The following is a 14,876-nucleotide window of genomic DNA, read 5'->3' on the forward strand; positions in this document are numbered from 1 at the left end:
TGCTTTTGCTCTGACAGATAGGTAGGTAGATCAGGATGGGAACCTCAGGGTGGGAGCACATCTCTTTAACTGAAGTATGGCACCCATGTCAGGCCTACTACCAAGAGATGTGGCCTCAGGCAAGTCAGAGGTATCTTCCTAGACCACTGCTGTTGATGTCAGTTTTAAAATATTGTCCTGGTCTTAAAATGTTTAGACAATGGTCTGAAGGGGAGGAATTAATTCATCCGGCATTTATGAGGCTCTGGACTCCATTACCAACACTGCACAGAGGGAAAAAAATTCATAAAATAGGACTGAGGATGTAGCTCGGTGGTAGTATACTTGCTCAGCATGTATAAGACTCTGGGCTCCTGAGACTGTTCAGTGGGTGAAACTGTGAGATATGGGTGGTACCACATGCTCCAAGGATTCCCAGCACACTGAGGTCTGAAAAAACAGTAATAACACTTTAACCAGAGCAAACCACATGGTACAGTCTGGCCATACCAGGGTGCTCAGGTGTTGTCAAAAACTGAATCTCAAGACAATATGAAGAACGCCAGATCATTGATGAAGCAAGTTTTATTACATGCTTCGGTTTACAATGGAGAAACAAACACTGGGATTTAAAAAAATATGAAATAAAAGTTTTGTATCTGAGAGTTTCCAGGCAACCTAAATCCTTCTGCCTCTGGCAAAGAATAAACAGAGCCTAGGAGGGACAGAAAGTTGGCCCAATGAAATACACAAGTTCTTAAACAGCTCCGGGTGGGTGGAGTTACAGCTGCCACAGGGATTGCTGACCCTCTCAACGAAGGCCATGGAGGGTTAACTTGGGGACAGGAGGAACAAGCTTCCCTAAGACCTCAGCTGAGGCTGGCTAAGGGTTGAAGTCAGAGAAAGCAGCTAGGGCAGTTTTGGGATCAGGACATCCTTGGCTGTCCCCAGGCCTGGTACAGAGTTTCATGGAAGTCCAACTCCAGGATGGAGCTTTCTGTCTCTCAAAATCAACATCTTGTTCCTAAGCATAACACCCTTGATTCTCTGCCCCACTTACCCAACAGATCTTCAAAACACGTCCACAAGCTTGATTCAACTATCATATTTTTGATTCTAAGAGAGAATTTACCCAAACATCCCAGAAAGAAAATAGAAAGGCAAGAAGAAATAACAAACTATCTCAACAATGAATGATGTATGAACTCAGAAGGAGTGAATGGCTTATTTATAAATAAGCGTCACTCGTAAAACGACACAGGAAGCCCAGATGACAGCATAAACAAGAGACACTTGGGAAAGGCTTCACCCCAAGCCTGGCGCCCGACTGAAAAGCAAGCTCAACTCTCTGTTTGGGTGAGTTGTGAGCTCACACCAGTCTTTTGTGCGCCTGTGCGGTCCTCTGTGAGCCCCGGAGCTGTAAATATTTGCCCTTCGCCCAGAGCTGGCCAGCTGTGGAGACTGCAGCTGACAGACAGGCCAGAAGCCAGGAAGGGGGTGAAGGGTGGAAACTTGCAGGCCGGGTGTGCAGGCATGGAAGAAAGAGCAGGGGAGGGGAAGTGGGGAAAACGGAGCAGACACAGGTCCCCAGGGCCCCTTTGGGCAAATATGCTCCCTCTCTGCCAGGCCATCTGGAGCAGGCAGGCAGTGTGGCAGCAGCAGGGTCCACGCCCCTTACCAGGAAGCAGAAGCACCCAGCTGTTGGAAATGTGGCACTCTCGCTCGCAGGCAAACCAGCGGTTCCCAAGTTGGGGGATGTGGTCCCTTAGAGGACACCTGATAAAATCTGGAGACATGTTTTGGGGGTGCTGGGGCTTGAGAGGAAAGTCTCCTGGCATCCGGGAGGTTGCAGCCAGGAATACTGCTCAGTGTTCCACAGGGTACCTGCCGACAGAGGTTCCCAGAACACCACCCCAACAACCAAGAGCTGCCAAGTCCCCAAACGTCAGCACACGCCTAGACTGAACCAAAGTCTAGTAAACACCTGTCAGGGGAGGCAGAACCCGAATCCACTCCCTTCTCGTGAGTATCACTACTGGGGTCTGGACAGATTATATAATCCCCCACCCGCAACCCCCATCAGTTCCCTCATCTGTAAGGGTTAGATGAAGCGTAAAGTACCTCACCTCCCACTGTCGTTGGCCACTAACAGAGTAACTGATACTGGCAGTTATACTGAGACACATCCCAAAGGTGCTTAATAACAGGGACTAGAGCAGTGGTTCTCATCCTTCCTAGAGCTGTGACCCTTTGACCCTTTAATACACTCACGCTATGGTAACCACCAACCATAAAATTATCTCATTGCGACTTCATAGCTGGAATTTTGCTACTGTTATAATTGTAATGTAAATACCTGATAGGCAAGATAGCTAATCTGTCACACACACACACACACACACACACACACACACACACACACACACACCCAACGGGGTCGTGACCCACAGGTTGAGAAACACTGGATTAGAGACACATGTAGTCAAAACCCACTTCTGAACTGTAAAGCCCTGATCGGAGCATACGATTGTCCCTCCAAGAAGCCTTAGTTTCTCCATCTACAAAAAGGCAAACATTGTACCTATGTTCCAGTAAGGGGGGAAAAAAGAAGAAGAAAGAAATGAAATGACTGGGAAGAGCTGAGGAGGGTAAACCCTCAGGAGTGGAGGCTGACATAATTACCCTGGTCAGCAGGGCAGAGGAATGGCACAGGAGTAGTTTAAGGTAATTGCGGGTACTCTCTGACGGGCACCGTGCCAGGCCATTTCCTTTAGTCTCACCTCGATAGAAACAGCCTCCTTTTACATTAGAGGTAAACTGAGGCACCTGTGGAGGCTAAGCTGCAAGCTGATTATCAAAAGGTGGAGATCTGAAATCAGTTCTAATTCCAGAGGACTGGCTCTTAATTATCACTTTCTAGTTATTGGAGCAAGGGAGTCCTTGGCTTCTTTCTGGATTGCCCAGATGAGTACTCCTAGGGTGCCTGTCTGCCTGTGTTTTCCTGCTTTAAACCTTTGGGAACCACAGTTTCCAACTTTAGAGGGGTTAAGCTGCTTGCTCAAGGTCAGCCAGTGAGTTGGCAGGAAAGCACACGTTTGAATCCAACCTTTACACTGGGGCCTCTCTCCTGGCATCCTTTTTAAGCTGCACCACGATGGCTCTGGGTTCCCGTCATTATTTTTGGAATCGCAGCAGATCCATGGATCCAGGTCATCATGCAATCTCACGTCCACAAGGACCATGCATGGCTCTGATCTTTAAGACAGGCTTAGCAGCTTCCCCAGGATCACCAGGCCAGCCTGCACTCTGTGGCACTCTGGAGCCACACTTCCCCACACTGGGTTGTGGGTTCCTTTTGGTGTTTGCAGACGCTTTCCAGAGGCTCCCTCAACCCCTCAAAACTGCTATGGCTCCACCTCGCCCTATATGTCCTGCCTGTTGGGATCATACTTTCTCAGTTGAGACAAGTAACTCCTCGCGGAGTGATGCAGCTGGCAGGCACAGCCAACAAGGAGGTGTCAGAGATGCACCCAGGAAGACCCTGGCACCCCTCTGCTCAAAGGACCTGGGTGCGGGGTCAGCTAAGGCGCCCGATCAGGCGGGAGGCCACAGGGAGTGCTCGCCTACCTTGCCGCCGGGCGGCGCGGCCACGCAGCGGCTGAGCGAGTCGAGGCGCGCGCTGTACTCGGTGAACTTCTTCTGGTAGCGCAGCGCGGTCATCTGCAGTTCGAGCTGCGCGGCGGCCAGCTGCGCCACCAGCGACTTCTCGCGCTTGCCGGCCCGCAGCGCCTCCTTCTTGAGCGCCTTGTGCAGCGCGCCCAGGCGGGCCTGCAGCGCGCCGTTGTGAGCCCGCAGAGCCCCCGCGCAGCAGTGGCCGCCCGCGCGCTGCTCGCCGTGCGTCAGCGGCAGCCCGCAGCCCTCCTGGCAGCGGCCCACGGGCCGCGCGTCGCACGCGTCGCGCATGTGGGCCTCCACGTCGCGTCGCAGCAGCAGCTGGCCGCAGCCCGCGTGGCGGCAGCGCGCGGGCGCGAAGTCGCAGCGCTCCAGGTGCTCCGGCAGCTCCTGCAACTTGACCACCCGGTCGCAGCCCCGCGCCGCGTGCGCGCACTTGATGTCCAACTTGAGGATGAGGCGCTTAAGCGGCAGGACGTGGTTGAGCTCCTTGGCCGAGAGGCGACCGCGACAACGCGCGGGGCAGCTGCCCTCCTGTACGACCCAGGGCAGCACGCAGCCGGCGCAGAAGACGTGGCCGCACGGGGTGGTCAGCGGGTCCTCCAGGACCTTGTGACACAGCGCGCACTTCAGATCGGGGTCCACGTCTCCGTCGAAGCGGTCCAACTCGAAACCCATGGTGGCGGCCGGGGCCCGGTGTCGTCGCCGGGCGACCGGCCGCCTCCCCCTCCCTCCCTGCGAGGCGGCCCAGACACGCCGGCTACGCCGCCCGCTCTCCAGCTAGCTCTCCCAGGACTGAGCCTAATTGCTCCAGACTTCCTCGGAAAATGCCCGAGGAACAGGACTCCTCCGGCCGTATTGGCTCGAGCGCGAGCGCACTCACATCCTGCCTTAGCGGCCTTGAGACCCTCCTTCTGCCAAAGGGAGGGGGCCGCGAGGCAGAAGAGGCCGAGGAGATCACAAAGCAAGGAGACTTGCCAGAAACGCGAGATGGACCCCCTCTTAAGGGGGGTCTCCTCTCCCCTCTCTTGGAGGCTTCGCTAAAATGACAAAATACGACAGCAGAGAGCATCTCTCTGGGTTTGGAGCAGCATCTGTGGCTTTCGCCCGGAGAAGTTTCTTGCAACCCATCAGAACTTTTCACTCCTCACCTCCTCCTTTCTCTTGTGTCTGCTTTTAAGAGAGAAAAATATCCAAGACCCCGCTATCTCTGTATTTACGGTCTTTATTTATTTATTTCTCTAGGGGGAAAGTTACAGCCGCTGCAGGACGCTCCTGCTGAAACTTTGGTCGCTACCAGAGGATCTGCGAACTGCAGAGTTTATCAGCCGGAGGTTTCTAGGACCAGAGGGCGAAACTTCAGGAATTAGACCTCCCCTCCAGCTGTCTGGGTGGGACAGGCCAGAGTGGTTGGCTGGGTCCACTTCTCTTAACACCTCTGAAAGGAGGGCACTTACAGTATGGCATGCGTTTTGCTGGGAGCTTCTAAATCAGTCCCTTTAAAAACCAGCGAGGCAGTGTTGTGAGAGCGCACATTAGCTCCACTTGAAAACTATTTGCCCTGATTACGAAAGCCTTGACTCTGGCGGTAGGAGAGCTGGGAGGGCTTAGAACTCCGAGTCCCTGTAACAACGCCCACCCAGTCATCTCGGCAACAACTACATCCCTCAGCTTGTTTTTGTTGTTTGGTTTTTCTTAAGTGCATTTTTTTTTTTCGATTTTATCTCCATCTTCCCACTGGAGAAGTTCAAAGAACTGCTGCAGAGGATGCTGCCGACAAGCTCTTTTGAGAACTGTGTGTAGTTTCAGATTGTGAGCCAGAGGTCCATATGGAGCCTGTGTCCACGTTGAAAGAACCTACTACCAGCCATGCAGAAGCTGCTGGTCTATAGACACCCTGGATTTCAACTTGATTGAAAAACCCTTGCTATCCCGGACTCGGGACGTTTCTCTTTTACTCCAGGGCTGCTGGTCTATAGACACCCTGGATTTCAACTTGATTGAAAAACCCTTGCCATCCCGGACTCGGGACGTTTCTCTTTTACTCCAGGGCAGCTTCTCAACAGAGTCTGCAAGCCTGACGTTGTAGTCTTCAGCAACCCTTGTGAGTGTCGAAACACCACACTCGGGATTCCACCCCAAGTGGGAAAGTTCATAACATTGCCCATGCATTTCATAGTTTCTTTCTCTTTCTTCCTTTCTTTCTTCCTTCCTTCCTTCCTTCCTTCCTTTCTTTTCTTCTCTTCTCTTTTCTTTTCTTTTTCTTTTTAAACCTCCTAAGGCTGTAGACATTCCTAAGAAACACGCAGTCAGTCCTGGTGAGAGTGAAATCAAGTTCTGGAATTCTCATTTGGAATCTGCTGCCAGATTCTCAAGAGAATCTGAAAACAGAGAGCTAAGAGTTTTGTGTTTGGTGTGGACCCAAGAATATGGGATTACAGTATTCCTTTTGTCTAATTACTTTTACTTCTGTCCCTTACAGAGCTGCTAAAGACCCATGACCTTCACTATTGAACTGCTTCATTGGAGGGAAAGAATTGCCTTGATGTCTATAAGGATTAGTGTTCTGAACAGACATCTGCAAAGCTGTTGCTAGTTATTGCTAGCCAGATTGCTCAGTGCACGGTTGAGGTCCCCCAATGGTGTTCCTTAATCCTTACTGATGGCATTTGGTGTCTAGTTGTGATACTTTTCATTTCATTGCTTTAATCAATTAGTGTATTTCTTTTCTAGGATTCTGAGTGATGTGAAATATTCATGACCTTTGCTCCGATAAGCTCCAGCAGGGGAAATCCTCCATTGGTACATTTATTAAGCTACTCATGGGCTCTCACATAAGGCTAAGAATCAGATTCTTTCGGCCAAGGTGTGTGGGCTTGTCAGTTTCATAGACAAGCTAGTGTCAACAGGGTGATAATCTTCAAACCAAACTGGTTTTGAGCAACGGGGAAAACTCCACAATACACCATAAATGGGAAATTAACACTTACCTGAGTTACTCTGAACTTCAGTTCAGAGCTGACCCTTGACCCATCTTTGGCCCCTGGTGACAGACTTGGAGGGGAGGGGCTGTAGAGGAAGAGACACAGATGAGGCTGCAGAGAATCTGTCCTCTATTGTCATTCTGCCCCTTCAGGCAAAGGCAAAGTCTTCAGAAAGCCTCTCCTCATTAGTTAACTTTAGTATTAAAATTCTCGGAGGTCAGCAAAAAAACAAGCCAAATAAACCTCCTGGAATGTGAGAGCTGAGAGGAGGGGCATGCGTATTGTTCCATGGCTGGATTGAACAGACAGGAGGAACAAGAGGCAAAAAACTATTGAGAAAAGGAAGAAATAGGGGTATCATTCAGGTTTCTTTTTGTTGTTGTTGTTTGGTTGGTTTTCACTAGTGACACATTCAGGCGGGATCATCCTTTGTTGTGGGGTTGTCCTCTAGCACTCTGGGGTAGTTAGCAAGGTCTCTGGTCTCTTGGTGATTCCCATACAGGCAGTGGCAAAGCACCACTCTAACCCACCATGTATGACATCCAGTCACTTGCCAATGTCCCCGGAGGAAAAACTGCCCCAGAATGAGAACCGCTGCAGTGTTTGAGGACAACCTTGTCGTCCTTCTAAAGCCAGGCACTGCCAGAAAGGGCATCCTCAGCCGGCTGGAGGATCACATGGCAGCACAGTGAGAAGCGAGTGCCACACTGAGAATCGGAGGCTTCATGGTAGCAAACACGCAGCAAACCTACAGGAAGATGAACACGAGGCATGCCAAGCCTCCTGAGAAAAGGCTCCGGTTTTTCTGACCTGGATTACACACTCACTCAACTGTCTCAGAAGCATCGGAGTGTTGGAACATGGACAATTCCGGACAGATAGATGTGTTACTTTGCAAATCTTTATAGTCTTCGCCATCTCTACCATCACCTTTCTTTATATGACCTGTGCTTTCTTCTCCCATCCAAGTCCTAACCAGGTTTGACTCTGCATGGCTTCCGAGATCAGGCATTCAGGGTGGTACATCCACAGTGTGGATCCCAGCTGGCCTCCTTTCGTCTGCCCATTTTCAAGCCAGACAACGGGATAGTTTCACTTGGATCATAAGGAATGAAAGTAGAGGAGAGTGTTTTCCAAATAGGTGCTCTGGCAAAGCATCCTGGGGGAGGGGGTATCACTACCTGTAAAATGTGTGTGCGCCCATGTTTATGATTATGCCAATCACAATGGAATGCACCTCAAAAAACAAGTATCTGTTTCTCTAACCATTATTAGTTACTTGACCCTAAGCAATGATCTCTGTACAGGAAAAAGTTACAAGATAACACAGCTTAATGCTCTTCGAAATACATATAAAACTACATAAGATATAATAGGCCCTCTTTCTTCAGTTAAACCACAGGATGGTACAGTTTCTTAAGGCACATTCTAGCTTTTCCCATTTTAAAGTGTGAAAAAGTGTTAATGACATGGGTGAGTGTCCCATCCCCAGGGCTCAGCTGATACCTGGTTCATGGGTGAAACCAAGTAGACTTATTCATTGCAATCACTCCACTCTTTGCTGTTCCAAGTACGTATTTTTTAGGTTTCTAAGATCATCCGAGAGACACATTACTGTTTCTAAAGTGTGTGTGTGTGTGTGTGTGTGTGTGTGTGTGTGTGTGTGTGTGTGTTTGGGGGGAAACAAGGTAAGGGACATCAAGAGTGAGATCAACAATTACAAGGGTTCCTCAATAAAAAAAAAATGCAACAACAGTTTGCATGTGAAGGTTCAGACCTAAAAACAAAACCCGGAATCCCAGGAGCTATTAATAACAGGAAAGTTTCTATTTGGAAAATGAATTTTTTCCAACCTTCTTTCTAGTATTATCCTCCAGTTATTTCTTTGCAAAAAAACAAAACAACAACAACAACAAAAAAAAAACCCTCTTGAAAGCCCTGCAGTTCAAGCCTGTGATCTAGGAACTTATTAATTTTAATTTTTCTCTTGGCACTTTCTCCTCCACTCTCATCTACTCAGTCCATAAAATTATGATAATGTTAATCATTGCTTACCTAGCATACGGTAATAATTGCTAATTAACTAATTTTTATATGTAGAAACCCGTGAAGACATTACAGAGGTGCTAGGCATTATTATTGTCTGGTGGTGAGGAGGAACGCTGTTCCGTTTGAGGGAGGCTGCTTTCAGTGTCTGTCTACTCCCTCCATGGGAATGGAAGCTTATAAGCCCATCCCATGCATCATCTCCTCTACGATTAGTTTGACAAACAAAATCCTGCAGTAAGGTGGCACTTGCTGAAGAGCCTGCCACAACCAGCCTTCTGGCCAGTGTTTTGACAACTACGAACTGGGCAGCAGAATGTCCTTTGCTCTGGTGTGGGCATCTGTAGGGATCAAAGCATCAATGATACAAAGTTGCAGCTCTCCGGAGCCTGTTCTTTCAGTACAGTACACAATCATCTTATTAAAAGTTAAATGCTATTCAAAGCCTGGGAGAAGGCTCCCTTGGTAAGGTGTAAAGTGCTTGCCATGGGTGAGGCTCTGAGTTCAGCTCCCGAGTACCCAAGGGAAAGGCCTGGTGCAATTCCAGTGTTGGGGAGTTGAAGACAGGTGGACCCCTAAGGCTCTCTGGTCAGCAAGTCTTGCTGAATCAGTGAGCTCCAGATTTGATGAGAGACCTCGTCTCAATAAATAAATAAATAAAATGGTGTGTGGTTGTGAGAGACATCCAGTGTCGATCTCTTTACATGCACCCACATGCTCAGAGAAAGGCTTACTGTTAGCTTTATTTCTTAGAGATTTTTAAAGATCATTTTTTTTTATGAGAATATTTCTATTCTTCTGGGATGGCTTTGGGCAAATGAGTTTTGAGACATCAGCCAACCAAGAAAACTGTGGCATCAGTGTTCTTTGAAATCTTGTCCTGAAGCTGTGGTCTCAGTCCCCAGATCAAATGGACACTTGGCGTTTAAAAAGTCAAAACAAAACACTCACCAGATTAGTTCTCAAACGGCATGGCATTTCTAAGGATAGGCTTTTGTTATGTTTCAGAAAACAAAAGCCACTTTAACCTTTCATTCTCTCTCCACTGCTGCACAAGTATAGACATGAAAGGTTTCCCAGAGCTGGCTCAGAACTTTGGGAGACGGGGACAAAAAAGTAATGGTGGAAAAACTTCACCCATGGTCATGTTTTTCTATCCAGGTAAAACGGAAAATGTGTCCAAGTGCTGGCATACACTGCATGATGTTGGCAAAAGCATACTCCATTTTGACAGAATGTAAAGAGGCTTAGAAGTGGAATCCAGAAAGATGAAAGGACTCGGAGGACAGTGACTCAGTCTGTCATTGGTGGGAATCTTTGTAGTAACTTATAATTTATCTGTGGGTTATGTAAGCTTAAAGATGAAGATAAAGCCGGGCCTGCAGAGCTCACACTGAACTCCAAAGTTGTGTGGACTTCTTTAAGCTGTGGAGGATAGGGGAAAGTGGGTTTCTCACTTTTCAGTCTGCTTTTGGTTTTTATTTTTAGTTTTTTCTCCTGGAGGAGCCATCACTGACTAGACATGGCAAGAACACTGAGGTATGTAAAAGAAACAGGGGACCAACAACACAGTTCCCAAGGCTAGTCGAATCCGTGTACTCTCTGGGAAGGGTCAAAACAAGATGAACATCTCAGAGTTCAGTTGGAAATGGTGCATTTCTTTCTGTGGATAGGCTCCTGACATTGGTTTTTTTTTTGGCATTTGATAAAAAGTATTGATTTTATGCACATCTATAAAGATGTAGAAATGAGAAAAATATATAATATTTGTCTTTCTGTAATTGGCTTAGTTCACTCAGTGTGGTTATCTTCATTTGCACCTCTGATTTTCCACAAATGACATAACTTTGTTCATTAAATCATATATACCGTGTGTGTGTGTGTGTGTGTGTGTGTGTGTGTGTATGTGAGAGAGAGAGAGAGAGAGAGAGAGAGAGAGAGAGAGAGAGAGAGATAACTGTCTAAGATGAGAAAGAAGACCAATGGGAAAAGAGAGATGTGAAAGAAGGAAAGATGGGGGATATAAAGGAGAAGAACACACACACACACACACACACACACACACACACACACACACACACACACACGCACACATCAAAACTTGGAAAACTTGAACAATGTATTGAACTAAATTAATATATATTCATTTTATAGCTAAGCTAATTACAATCATGAAGAGCACTCATCTACGCAGTAGAAACAACTTCAAGAAAGAAACAATACATATGATTGTGCTCTCAGCAAGGATTGGCAACAACTTTCTGTAAAGATGCAGCCAGTAAATACTTTTGATTTTGTGAGCCATGCAAGGTCTATCAGGAGTACTCAATGCCAAGGAGGCAGGAGCCAATATGTAAATGAATGGGTATAGGTATGTGCCAATAAAACTTTATTTTCTAAAAGCCTGGATTTGACCCATAGGTATTAGTTTGCCAAAAGTGGTTATAAATGAACATATTGGTTTTTTGGCAAGCAGAAAACCAACTGAATGTTTGACATTAAGGCTATCATCATGAAAAAGAGCTATAAAGATCTTATTGGAAAAAAAATAGATATGGCTGAGTAGGTAAAGTACTTGCAGAGGAGTCTAGTAATCTGAGTTTGATCTCCGGAACCTACGTAAAGGTGTAAAGAAAGAACTGACCTCCATTTGTGCACACTCCTCCCCAAATCATGCACTCACATACACAATAGCAATTCAAAGTATTATAGAAAGAAAAAAAAAACCTACTTGGTAGATTCATAGAGTATATGTGTTTGTGAGTCATAAAAGCCTGCATCAAATGTTTATTCTCTCAATTACCAATGACACAGTCTTGAAGGTCACTCATTTCATTCAGATTTCTTCACTGGTACCTAGAGACATTCTTTATGCCTTATTCTTATTCATACTGCTTCAGAGAGTGAATGTAGGTTGGTTGAATGTTGTAACATTTAAATGAGGACACATGCACAAAGTGTTTGGCACCCTACCAGAACTTTCTGAGATAAATAGTGTTAGGAATGAATGAATGGCTCTAAAGAGAGTAGGGGGAGAGAGAGAGAGAGAGAGAGAGAGAGAGAGAGAGAGAGAGAGAGAGAGAGAGAGGTCAGTATTGCTGGCCTTCTGAAAGAAGTGCCCACGAACCCAGGCCAAGCTCCCGAGGCCCAGAACTGAAGATGATCAGAAAGTGCATAAGGATGATGGCTATGGAGAGGTTCCAGAAACAGTTTGTTGACAAACTTTAGCAGAAACACATTAGAGTAAGAAGTGGCTCTATCTGTGCTCCACATGAGCCACCTCCCGCCTGGAGTTATTTATTATTTAGAGAACTAGCCAGTTCGTCACCATAGCGATTTTGACAACACGTAAACAACTGAAGACAGACAACAAAGAACACATTGTCTTTTCTCTTTAGGAAAAAATGGTGCCAACAGTTTTCAGACAATTCCTTGAAAGTGCATGACTGGACGGCACGTCTTTAAGGCTGAAAGTGTCCAGCACACTAAATGCAAAAGGAACTTTGCAGAAACCTTGTCACTGAGAAGACCCTCTCATTACTAGAAATTGGGCTTTAAACAAATCAAAGAAATACTTGTCCCGCCTTTGTTCACTGGCTCCGGTGACAGCAACTAGAGAATCTTTCTTTGAGAAAGTTGAAAGCTCATGTCTTATTCTCTGCATCCCTAAGACTGGACATAGACCCTGGCATCCAGAAGAAGTTCAATAAATGGCCGTGGGCACTGTTGGCTGAAGGGAAGAGAAGATGCCGGCTGAGGCAGCTTTCTCAGGCTCCCAGGGAAGCAGCCTCACAGCTCTAGAGCATTCTGTTATTCAAAGCCCTTTCACAGCACTGCGGGGCATATTGGAGACAGTTCCCGATTGCATCATATTGTATACTCCACTCGGCATAATCACACCATGGGCTTTTGTCTCCCTTGGTGCCAGTCAGTCTCAACATGCATGCCACTTCCTCAGTATGCTTCTCTTGAGCACTGGGGTTGCCCACTCATGACAACTGGAGCTTGCAAATGCTGCATCTACCTCGAGCCACTTAAGCTCTGGGTCCCACACTTCAGAGAAGCAGATGGCTTTTCATGAAGAATGGTGATGTTTCTTTGTGCTGAAGACCAGGAAGAGGAAGGGAAGGTAATGTAGGCTAACCCAGGGCCACAATGGTGACACAAGTGTATTATTCTATTATTTATATTTTTTATTACTATTAATAACTAATTCTGCTTTTCCTAAATTCCTTAAGTTTAATCTGTAGCATGCCTTCTCTGTCCATTCTCCCTTCTAAATTTCTCCTCTGTTCAGTAACTTCATTTCTCTCCCACTGTGTTTATTCAAGCTGTCCTCTCCTTCACCAACGATATGGCAGTGTTTTCCAAAGACGTTTCCCCACCCTGCCACATCCCAGCCTGGCCATTCCATTTTGGTCTGCATATTGATGCAATAGGAATCTCCTTAAAAATGAAGCACTGGTCCTGACACTAAAAACTACAGAGCGGTTTATGTCTGTAAGAAAAAAATTGTAACTACGCATGTCACTTCAAAGGCTGGATGTAATCCACTCTCCTGTGTTGCCAGCATCATTTGGTGTTTCTCGAGCATCTCCTACTTCCACATTCTGGTGACTGAAGACACTGATATTTGTCCCTTAATAGCCATTCTTCTCTGTTTTAGAGGATAAAGATGAGATCAGGTGTGAGATCACACGCCTGTAATCCCTGGGGAGACAGGGGTATGGGGATCCCTTGAATTTTGAGAGTACCCTGGACTGTGAGCTCTGAGGATATCCTGGACTATATAGCAAGTTGTAGGCCAGAGAAATCTGTTTTGCAAGATCCTGTCTTGAAAAATCAGATAAATAAAAAAGGAACAGCATCTGAGTTTTCCCTAACTATGATACCTGGCTCCAAACTACATGTCCCGCTTTTCTGAGTTCTGGCCAGTAGGACACACACAGATGTGATGGATGCAAGCAACTCATGTGTTCTCTCATAAAAGTAAGCAGGCTTCCTCTGTATTTCCACTGTCTCCCATGTAGACCAAATCCTTTTGACCAGGCAGGGACCCAACAGCAGCCTGTAGACCCAACTTAGCCCATTCTCTGTTTATGTGAGTGGGGCATTTACCCTCTTTACCCCAGTACCACCATGGCTACAGTTACAGAATGCTGTTTAAACCTGAGAAGATACAACAGATTCCCTATGACCAGCAAAGCCATGTTGGAAAATTCCGTCACTTCCTGTCCTGGTTGTATGTTTTGTGTGGGTGGGCTGGGGGCATACACATATCAAGATATAAGGGCAGAGGTTCATATCACTACAGAGATGGCCTTTTCAGCCAAATGAGCCCATTTTGGGGTTACATAGAGAAAATAAGCCTGTCTTTCTTGGGTAGTCCCCTTTACTCAGATGTCTGTACAGTATTTGTCAACTTTTGCTTTATTTGGATCTAGGGTCCAACAATTCTTGCTTGAAGGGGCTGGGGTGTGCACTGTAGGCAAATAAGCACGCCTCTCTTATGCCTAGTCACTTGGTGCCAATAGCGTTCATCTCTTAGATGTGTCAACCAAAATGTCTCTAGACACTGTAAAATGTTCCCTGGGTCAAAATCATCCCCACTTGAGAACTTCTATATTACAGCAATTTAACCAGCCATGCAAGATGTCTGTCTCCTCATACCTGCCAGAGCCATGATAAGAACTCACACTTGCTCACTGGTGTGTGTGTGTGTGTGTGTGTGTGTGTGTGTGTGTGTGTGTGTGTGTGTGTGTTGTGTGTGTGTGTGTGTGTTCATACACATGTATGCACATGTTTTCAGAGGTCAGAGGACAATCTCAGCTGTTGTTCTTCAAGCACTGTATATCTTATTTTTTAAGACAGGCTCCCTCATTGGCCTGGCGTTGCTGAGTAGCCTAAACTGTCTATTCAGTGAGCACTAGGGATCTCCCCAGCACTGGGATTATAAATACACACCACTAGACCAAGACTTTATTGCAAATGAATTCATCAGGCATCAAACTCAGCTCGCTCCTTATGCCGGTACAACGAACACTTTGCTGATGGGGCCATCTCCCTAGCTCTCACTCACTCATACTGTAGATTGTTCTGGGTCGTTCCTCACTTCACCATTGTCTACTTGCGTAGACGACCAATGTCCAGGCTTTCAGGCAGGATTTGTTTGGTGACTGGCTGGCTGCAGTGACA

General features: G+C 46.7%; 1 protein-coding gene across 1 annotated transcript in view; it reads right to left on the minus strand.

Moving 5' to 3' along the window:
• Positions 1-4,445, minus strand: part of Pdzrn3 (PDZ domain containing ring finger 3) — a 244,153-nt gene extending 239,708 nt beyond the window's left edge. The window contains exon 1 of the mRNA XM_052719998.1: positions 3,607-4,445. Coding sequence (XP_052575958.1) covers positions 3,607-4,329 — 723 coding nt within the window. The 5' untranslated portion in view covers positions 4,330-4,445. The remainder of the gene's footprint in view (positions 1-3,606) is intronic.
• Between the last annotated feature and the right edge of the window lie 10,431 nt (positions 4,446-14,876).

Source organism: Peromyscus californicus, unplaced genomic scaffold (assembly GCF_007827085.1).
Source record: "Peromyscus californicus insignis strain IS unplaced genomic scaffold, ASM782708v3 Scaffold_6__1_contigs__length_162567912, whole genome shotgun sequence".
NCBI lineage: Eukaryota > Metazoa > Chordata > Mammalia > Rodentia > Cricetidae > Peromyscus > Peromyscus californicus.